Here is a 10658-nt window from a genome sequence, read left to right on the forward strand (position 1 = left end):
CCAACTACGCCATTTAATCAATGAATTCCCCAATTCCATGAATTTAACCATCTTTTCCCGATTCCATGAATTAATTATACAAATTAATTTAATAGTACAACTAGGGTTTTTCCCAAAAATTTATCAAAGTATCCCCAACATATCAAAATACCAAAACTTAGGACAAAACCTATAAAATGGAGTAGGAAATCCCTACCTCGAAGAAATAACCCCAAAAGAGAAGATGGAGATGAATGCCCAAACTCCAAAGTGCTCCAAACTACCAACAATTCAGATTAAATGGAAGCCCTCGACCCACTCTATCTTTTTAATGAAGGATCTAGGGTAGAAACACACCCTAAGTGGATCAAATCTAAAAGAGAAGGTGAGTAGGGAGAGAGAGAAGTCGAACCTAGGGTTTAGAACCAAAAAGAATAAGGAAAAGACTGATCAAATCCCGCTGCTACGAATATATACTGGACAGGCTCGCTCGAGCGAAGACTTGGTCGCTCGAGCGACCAGACACAGAGAAACAACGCTCGAGCCAAGGAAGCCTTGCTCGAGCCAACAACTCAAAAGCTCGCTCGAGCGAAAGAAAGCTCGATCGAGCGAAGAACTCAAACCCTCAGGTCTGCAACAAGACACACGCTCGAGCGAAGGAACTATTGCTCGAGCGAAGAACGAACTAACTCGCTCGAGCGAAGAAAATCTCGCTCGAGCCAAGAATGCAAAGCTACAGGTCCAAACCAGACGCAAACTCTCGCTCGAGCTACCAAACCCTGGCTCGAGCGAAGAACCAAAAACAACAGCTCGCTCGAGCGACAAACTCCTCGCTCGAGCGAATATCTAAAATTCTGGACAGCAACACTTGATTCCTAAACCCAACCAACCTGAAACAAACCTGCCCAACACATCCTATAATTCCAAATGAGAAAATAAGGGACAACAACAACCATCATACAATGACAGAATCTACGGAACCTATGTCTGGACACAATAGTCAAATGGGAAAAGACCGGGGTCGCTATATCCTCACCTATATCGTACTCTGCAATATGAAACAGTGAAAAAAAAAAAAAAAAAAAAAAGGAGCCAAAATTTTTAATTTTAGTATAATTGTTGAACTAGTAAATTGTATATCTTTTCATAATTAAAAAAAAAAATCTTCTGCAACATTTCAAAAGATAAAATAATCTCAAGATTTGATATCTATGTTCAGATATGATAGGGGTAGGACAATTTGATTTAATTTGTTGTGTTAGCCGAACACACAAAAAAGCATAGGCAAGGAAAGTCATGTCTAGAATCACTAAAATGATGCTTAATTTCTATGTAATCTCATAATTGGTGTTTAGTTCACCTCAAAGTAATAAAAATGAAACTAAATAATATTTCTTAATCAATTTCTGTGCACTAATTTGACTCATTTTATGCTAGCTCATTATTCAATTTGTTCGGTTTCTTAATAAATAAATATAATAATGTAAGGTTTCATAGTCGATTTTTATGTATGTACCCATTCTTTCTCCTTCTAAACACACATTAATATGTACTAATTGGGCATTGTTTTTATTTTTTCACCTGGGCTAACATAGCCAACAGTTCCTCTAATCCCAATTGAACTTGATTGTTGACGATTGGATAGACTGGTGATTGCTAAAAAAATATTTGCCAAGCCAAAATCACTAACATGGGCACACAAATCACCATCAAGGAAAATATTACTTGGCTTTAAATCACAATGAATAAAAGCCATTTCACAATGATGGTGAAAATAATCCAATGCAGAAACCACATCAATTGCAATGTTTAGCCTTTGAACAAAATTCAAGTTCTTAGGTTCTTGCTGCTCTGAAAGACTTGGGTGTAACCATCTCTCTAAACTCCCATTTTCCATGAACTCAAAGACCAAGGCCTCGAAATCATTGCCTTTAAAATCAATACCTGAGCAAGACGTGATTATCCTGACAAGATTTCTGTGGCGAATGTTCTTCAATGCTTCACATTCTGTTATGAAACTCTTGCTCGCTCCATGTTTGTGAAGGTTGAGTACCTTCACGGCAATAATATGTTAACCAAAGTTGAGAATCCCTTTATAAACAAAAGCATATCCTCCATCACCAATTAAGTTGTCTGGAGAGAACCCATCGGTTGCTTGAAGAAGTTCTCCATAAGAGAATTGTAGATAATGGTTTTGCAATGGCAGGGCTTGACATGATTGTTGTCTGGACCTTCTCATTCGACAAAGAAAATCTAAAAGGAAAAATAATAATAGAACAATAGTGAGAGTAACTACTACAGTTATTGCTCTATGATTTACAGATCGTTTCCTTTCCTTTGAATCTTTCACCGAACATGCAGGTAATTGCAATTCTTCAATTCCTCCACAAAGCTTACTATTTCCAGCAATTGAGAAGGCACTGATGTTTGTGAAAACTTCTCCATTTGGAACTACGCCTTGAAACATATTGTAAGAAAGATTGACCACAATCTATGGTAACATTGGATTTCCTATATGGTATTGCCATTAATTATGTTATTAAATAATAATATTGGGGGTAAATGTGTCAACAAGAAACCCATAGGACTTATAGGAACATAAGTTTTTTCACAGGACTATATGTGGCATAAGTTTTCCAAATAGGACTTATGTGACGTGATGTGAACATTGAGTGTAATGTGGAAAAATGAAATATGACAATGGGAATCCTCAAATGTGTACCCTCAAATTTTGATGACAATGTGTACATGACTTTTGAAAATAGAATGTGATGTCAACAACTATGGGTTCGTATTGATACATTTTGTAAGTCAACACTTGGGTCTTCTAGTACGTGATAATAATTGATGGCGAAACATGGCAAAATCATCAACAAGATGCGTTTTGCTTATTTATTTCAATAATTATAACACTAGTAGATGATGTTGAAGGCAGAACTTTATGTAGATTGCATACAGTTACCCAAATAGTAAAACATAACACTAGTAGATGATTTTGCCATGTTTCACCACCAATTACTACTACTAGAAGACCCAAGTGTTGACTTACAAAATGTATCAATACGAACCCACATTTGTTGACATCACATCCTATTTTCAAAAGTCATGTACACATTATCAAGATTTGAGGATACACATTTGAGGATTCCCATTATCACATTCCATTTTTCCACATTAGATTCAATGTTCACTTCATGTCACATTGACTTCATAAGTGTGTACACTTTTACATTGCGTTTCATAGTCTAGAGCCAACGATTGGTGGATGTTCTAAGTGCATCATTGTCTCATTTCCCAATTGGGCTATGTACATGAGAATGTAACTTTCACATTCAAAGTGAACTCACATTTATATTGGGATGTTTACATTTCATATGAAAAATAGTTCTGTTTCTCTTTCAAACTATGCCAATAAATTTGACGCAATGGCCACTAACATGTGAATCCATCACATTGCCTTTATGTTTCACAATAAATCAGGTTGATGTAAACTGCCACTATGTTCACATTAACCTGGGTTAAGACATTAACGTTGTCAAGGACAACAAATGCAGCAGCTTGAAAGTCGCTTAACTTGTACCCATTTTAATGAACAAGCATAAAATGGGGGTGGCAACAATACCATTATACACCACACCACAATCAAAGTTCCAACTAAATAGATATGATCACAATTTATAGTAAAATTAGATTTCTCATGTATGGAATGTCAATTTTAAAATTCAAATTCCCAATCACATATATATGATCACAATCTATGACTATATTGGATTTCCTATATGGTATTGCCATTAATTAGGTTATTAAATAATATTGGGGATAAATGTGTCAACAAGAAACCCACTGAACTTACAGGAACATAAATTTTTCACAGGACTATATATAGCATAAGTTTTCTAAATAGGACTTATAAATAATTTATCCCTACAAAAAATATAACCAATCATAATCAAATATTTTAAAATAATATCATAACTAAAAAAAAAAAATATTTGGTTATAACATAAGAAAAAAATGGCGCACTAAGAGTGCATATGGTTTGAGGTGTTGGTATGGGGTGTATAATAGAATTCTCCCTCTTTTGTAACTACTTATATCTCTTGTTCTCTGTCCATATACATTATACACATTCAGCATGTTTCACTTTAAAATTTTTATCTTTCCTGGTAATTTGAACATATGTAATGATTCTCATTATCAGTAATGGTAGATTTGGGGTTTGGAAGGGCTGCATTTGTCTGGTAATACTCAAATCTGATGCAATTTATGCTCATGTATCTCCAATTGCTCTGTTATGTCACTCCTCTCTGAATCACTACAAATTTTGGAGGGATTTAGGTTTTTTTTTTCAATGTGGTTCTGCATCTACTGGGTTACACAATCAAATTTAATATTCACTTAGTAAATGTTGTGAGACTGATACATCCACTGATGGAATAAGTGGGTACGTCATCTTTCATTTGTATGGCATTTGGATTTTGTAGATGAGGGGGCTATTTTTACATGGAGGCCATGTTTGTTTGGGCAGATATGGTATTGGATTTAAATTAATAATTATCCAACAAAATACATAATCCTAGCTTTGGGGGAATATGAATCCCAACATAGAAATTAAGGTCCAAACTAATAGTCCACCCAGATATGATGTCTTATATGGGGGACTATAAATACCAATGAGGCGGAATACAAAATTAATAGCATTTTGTCAATTCCACCCCATAATCTTAAACCAATCCAAACATTGGATATGATACACAATTAAAATGATTGATAATTTCATAATTAACCATCCTTAGTAAAAATACTAATCCAAGTTTATCTGGTTGCCCAAACAAACCTAAACGTTGGTGACAATGACTTGGGATGGATGGAGCCAGCGTTGGTGCAGTTGGAGACTGTTGGCACAGTGGAATCAAAGAGAGGGAGCGAGATTGTAGTAGAGATAATGAGGGCTTAGGGAAAAAACGTCTAATTTTTTATTTTCACAATAAAATATACATGGATAAATTACACTATACACTGAATCCCATTTTACACTCTGTTGTGTTAGCTGTCGGTGTCTTTCCTTGGTTGATTCTGAATCATTTTTGGCTCAAAATTTGAACTTTTTACGACTTGAAATTAATTCGAAAAATGTTTAGGGACATAAATACGAGTTCAAAAAGTGGTCCGGACTCAGGAATATGAAAGGGCAGTTGTCGTTTTGAGGCACGGAAAAGGTTCAGGTTAAGGCCAACCAATGATCGGAAATGACTCAATTGCTAAAGCGAATCCACACTTGAGCTAAGTGCTTGGAATTTTTCATATTCCTATTTCCATATTATTCATATCATTATCAATAGTAGCAGCTTGGCTCCGGAACTAAGTATTGTAGCCTATCAAAATAGGGTGTCTCTACAACTGGATATAGTTCCGCACCTTGACTATATCATTTGAAAAGGTTTCTTCATCTCTTGTTTTCATATTCATAGTTTGTGTTCATTTGGGTTTACTGTGCTTTCATTGATATTGATTAATTGAAGCACTTCAAGGCAATATTTTGTTTTACTCATAATAAGACTATCATATCTCCTTTTAGTTATATACATTGATAGTTTTAGTTTTGCATCAAAGTAATATGTATCTAGTACCATGACACCATTAGACTCGATGATTGTATGGAAATCATTTATGATGAGAGTGAAATCAACATTAATGACAAAATATTCCCTATGCTTTAATAATTTATATGAGCAGTTAGTATTTGATGAACGATAAATTCATAATCCATTATGCTATGAGCTAAAGTTCTGTTTTTTTTCTTCCTTTTACGGCATCAGTTTTTGTTTTGAGCCAAGCTCTCTTATTTACATTAGAACTACTTGAGAGCATAATCCAGAGAAATAACAATGATAAAATGAGATGGAGAAGGCATATGTAACATAGAGAAACCATAACTAGTCATGAATGTCAATGACAATACCACACAACCACTTTCATGACTTATCTAGCTACCAATTACAGATTCAGTAAAGGAAAGAGAAGGAAAGGAAATACTACAATATCAAGATAACCTATAGATGTGGCTATAGTTAAAAATCATTCCTCCTTCCATACTAATGCCCTTGTCCCCTAACCCCAAGAAATACACTTCTAATCTTGTGTAGTTCCATAAGAACATCTCCCGCACTCATTCTCTCACTTGGAAGTTCAGCAGCACATGAAACTCCAATTTGAAATACCAGTACAAGACAAATCTTCAATTTAGAAATGTTGGTTGAGCAACATTGCCGACTCCTACTTGGCTCTTCTTCGTCTTCCAATATCATTTTGGGATCAACGATCTCCATTACTTGACCCGGAAGACACATTTTTACATAGTTACAAAGGTTATTGCTCGTAAACATGTTATTATTAGGTCTTTTCCCTGTGAACATTTCCAATAGTAACACTCCATAGCTATACATATCTCCTTGTGTTGATACCTCCTCACCTATACCGTACTCTGCAATATGAAACAGTGAAAAAAAAAAAAAAAAAAAAAAGAAGCCAAAATTTTTAATTTTGGTATAATTGTTGAACTAGTAAATTGTATGGTAATTAACAAAAAAAATCTTCTTTCAACATTTCAAAAGATAAAATAATCTCAAGGTTTGGTATATATGTTCAGATATGATAGGGGTAGGACAATTTGATTTAATTTGTTGTGTTAGCTGAACACCCAAAAAAGCAAAGTCAAGGAAAGTCATGTCTAGAATCACTAAAATGATGCTTAATTTCTATGTAATCTCATAGTTGGTTTTTAGTTCACCTCAAAGTAATAAAAATGAAACTAGATAATATTTCTTAATCAATTTCTGTGCACTGATTTGACTCATTTTATGCTAGCTCATTATTCGATTTGTTCGGCTCCTTAATAAATAAATATAATAATAATAATGTAAGGTTTCATGGTTGGTTTTTAGGTGTGTACTCATTCTTTATCCTTTCAAACATACATTAATGTGTACTAATTAGGCTTTTTTTTTTTTACCTGGGGCAACATAGCCAACTGTTCCTCTAATCCCAACTAAACTTGATTGTTGATGATTGGATAGACCAGTGATTGCTGAAAAAATCTTCGCCAAGCCAAAATCGCTAACATGGGCACACAAATCACCATCAAGAAGAATATTGCTTGGCTTTAAATCACAATGAATAAAAGTCATTTCACAATGATGGTGAAGATAATCCAATGCAGAAGCCACATCAATTGCAATGTTTAGCCTTTGAACAAAATTCAAGTTCTTAGGTTCTTGCTGCTCTGAAAGACGTGGGTGTAACCATCTCTCTAAACTCCCATTTTCCATGAACTCAAAGACCAAGGCCTTGAAATCATTGCCTTTAAAATCAATACTTGAGCAAGATGTGATTATCTTGACAAGATTTCTGTGGCGAATGTTCTTCAATGCTTCACATTCTGTTATGAAACTCTTGCTCGCTCCATGTTTGTGAAGGTTGAGTACCTTCACAGCAATAATTTGTTCACCAAAGTTGAGAATCCCTTTATAAACAGAAGCATATCCTCCATCACCAATTAAGTTGTCCGGAGAGAACCCATTGGTTGCTTGAAGAAGTTCTCCATAAGAGAGTTGTAGATAATGGTTTTGCAATGGCGGGGCTTGACATGATTGTTGTCTGGACCTTCTCATTCGACAAAGAAAAGCTAAAAGGAAAAATAATAATAGAACAATAGTGAGAGTAACTACTACAGTTATTGCTCTATGGTTTAAAGATCGTTTCCTTTCCTTTGAGTCTTTCACCAAACATGCAGGTAATTGTAATTCTTCAATTCCTCCACAAAGCTTACTATTTCCAGCAATTGAGAAGGCACTGATGTTTGTGAAAACTCCTCCGTTTGGAACTTCACCTTGAAACATATTGTAAGAAAGATTGACATATTGAAAGAAAGGAAACTTGCCTAGAAACATCGGAATCTGTCCAGACAAGTTATTGTGAGAAACATCTAGGAATTGAAGACCTTTAAGTTGTTCGAAAGATTTGGGAATTGTACCTTTGAAAAGGTTATTCCCCATTATGAGATATTCTAAAACTTGACAACTACCAAGAGCAACTGGTATTTCTCCAAACAGTTTGTTGTTTGAGACATGTAGTTCCTCTAGATTTTTCAAGTTGCCTACTTCTTGTGGTAGTAGTCCTGTTAGGTGGTTTTGATTCAAGAAGAGAGCAATGAGAGAAGAAAGATCAAAGATTTGTTGAGGTATTGCTCCAGTGAGGTAATTGTATTCAAGATGGATTACTTGTAGATTTGTACAATTACCGAAAGACATAGGTATGCTTCCTTCTATCATATTACCACAGAGGTAAAACATACCAAGTTGAGTTAGGTTTCCAATAGAGGATGGAATATGTCCAGAAATGTTATTTTGGCAAAGCAACAACATTTCCAACATGGACAGTTTTCCAATGGAATCAGGAATACTATCTGTGAGCATGTTGTTACCTAAATCGAGCTTCCGCAAATTTACAAGGTTCCCAATACCCAGAGGTATGCTTCCAAATATATAGTTCTCTGCTAGACCAAACCAAGTGATCTTGGTGGAGAGATTTGCAATGGCATGGGGAAACAAACCTTTTAAACCATTTCCACCCAGTTCCAGAGTTTGTAAATTGGAACAATTGGATAAAGAAGTGAGGAAGTTCATTATTTCATTGCCTTCATTTGTTCCAAGTGAGTAGCTATAAGCTAGTAATGCTTCTAGAGCATCAAGGGTACCTAGGTTCGTTGGCATGGGCCCGGTAAAAAAATTGCCACTAAGACTAATTTGTACAAGTCTCGTAGCATTGGCTATTGACAACGGCACAGGGCCATACAACTGATTGTTTCCAATATAAAATCCTTGTAAATTTGGAAGGGTCAAGCCTAAATCTGGTGGGAGAATTCCATGCAATTGGTTGCCAGTGATAGAGAAGTAATAGACTGATGAGATGTTGTAAAGTGATGGAGGAACCGTACCGGACAAATTGTTTACCGCCAGTTGAAGAAACTCCAACTTTGAAAGGTGCCCAAGTTCGGTGGGAATGGTTCCCTCTAGATTATTGTCCACCAGACAAAGCACACGTAGACTGGAAAGATTCCCAATTGAAATTGGGATAGTTCCAGTTAGATGATTGACTCCAAGATTCAAGTGCCAAAGATTGGACAAGGAACCCAGCTCAGAAGGAATTTTACCTCCTAGATTGTTACCACGCATACTGATAACTCTCAAGTGTGAACAATGAGTCAAATTGGTATGAAATTCACCTTGGAAAGAGTTATTCAAAAGCACAAGATGCTGCAGATGAAACAACTTGCCAATTTGTGGTGGGATTTCTCCATGAAAACTATTGTTACTGAGATCAATCGTCCTAAGGAAGGTGAGGTTCCCAATTTGAGGAGATAGAGAACCCACCAATGTTAGAGATGATATGTTTAGGATTGTCACACGTTGATGTCGACGACCGCATGAGACTCCTTGCCAATTGCAAAAGTGAACGGAATGATTCCATGAGCTTAAGGTACTGAAAGGATCTACTGTTATTAGATCCTTGATTGCAAGCAGGGCTTGATGGTCTGTCTCATTTGTGAAGGGGAAACTAGTCTTGGATGATGATCCAAGAGAGATCATGGCGAAAAACAAGAAAATGAAACAGAGGAGAGGTGTATTTAGTTGCCTCATAAACAACATATCCATTTGTTCCATTTGGTGTCTAAAACACATATGAAGTGATGAACAATGAGCTGATTCAATTACGCTACCAAAGTAAGAACCACATGTATATATAGTTACAAATATATGAACCGATAGAAAATTGATCAATGGTCCCATAGTACCATAGTATGTTTATTGTTTTTTTAATTACTCCACTAATGCTTTTGTTAGTCAGTAGCATCATATTAACATAATGAGCAACTACTATGAATTGATATATTTATTGATATACATTGATTAATCTCTATATAATTATTATTATTGTTTTATTTAGATTTTAATGGGCCAACATGACAACATAGGTTCCAATTGCCGGGAGATTAAAAATTGTTCTTGACTTGTTTCTCTGCCGTCTTTTAACTTTTAGAATAATGATGGCACAGTGAAAGTCAGGAATGGGCACTAAATTGATGTTGATTTAGAAATGTAGATCGTTGATTCCAAGCCAAATGTCACACATGAATGATAGGACCATTAACTAATAGAGTGTTTGCACATAGGTGATAAACATACTACTATAATAATTAATTTATGTAGGGAAATTCTATAATACATACCTCATTTTGGAGTGTGTGCCATATGCCCTATTTATGACGTTAGTGATATTTGGTTGTGACCTATTATGATTAGTTATGACTTGGTTATGGTTCATTGTGAGGTTATTTATTACTCATTGTGATGTTGGTTATGATCTATTTTGATTTTTTTTTTTTTTTTTTGTTTGAAATTATGATTGAAAATGATTTAGTTATGATATTTTGTGGTAATCAACATCACAAATGTCATAACTTGCATATGATACGCACTCTTTTAAGGGTGTGTATTATAGTATGACCGATTAATATATTTTATATTTATCCATTACAATATCAACATAAAACTGAGTCCGTTTGTTTAAATTAATAACCGTTAAGTTACAACTTGTTCTAAATATTCAGAATTTTGTAG

At 35.1% G+C, this 10658-nt stretch overlaps 1 protein-coding gene and 1 pseudogene across 1 annotated transcript; both read right to left on the bottom strand.

The window, feature by feature from the left end:
- Window positions 1-1531: 1531 nt before the first annotated feature.
- Window positions 1532-2446, bottom strand: LOC145802765 (putative LRR receptor-like serine/threonine-protein kinase At3g47570 pseudogene; annotated as a pseudogene).
- A 3435-nt stretch (window positions 2447-5881) lies between these two features.
- LOC114258265 (LRR receptor-like serine/threonine-protein kinase EFR) lies at window positions 5882-10284 on the bottom strand. Its single transcript, XM_082895866.1, has 2 exons — window positions 6992-10284; window positions 5882-6463 (listed from the first exon to the last, which is right to left on the bottom strand). Exons 1-2 carry the CDS (start codon window positions 9825-9827, stop codon window positions 6075-6077), a joined length of 3225 nt encoding a protein of 1074 aa, XP_082751992.1. The 5' UTR covers window positions 9828-10284; the 3' UTR covers window positions 5882-6074.
- Between the last annotated feature and the right edge of the window lie 374 nt (window positions 10285-10658).

Source organism: Camellia sinensis, chromosome 11 (genome assembly GCF_055761805.1).
Source record: "Camellia sinensis isolate YWXY chromosome 11, ASM5576180v1, whole genome shotgun sequence".
NCBI classification, from domain to species: Eukaryota; Viridiplantae; Streptophyta; class Magnoliopsida; order Ericales; family Theaceae; genus Camellia; species Camellia sinensis.

What these genes read in the sequence shown, in the direction of transcription:
- LOC114258265 (XM_082895866.1), bottom strand. Translation starts at nt 9,827, where the DNA reads ATGGGACCATTGATCAATTTTCTATCGGTTCATATATTTGTAACTATA. An exon ending in AGTTGGCTATGTTGCCCCAG is followed by an intron (nt 6,464 to 6,991) that starts GTAAAAAAAAAA and finishes TTCATATTGCAG; the next exon opens with AGTACGGTATAGGTGAGGAG.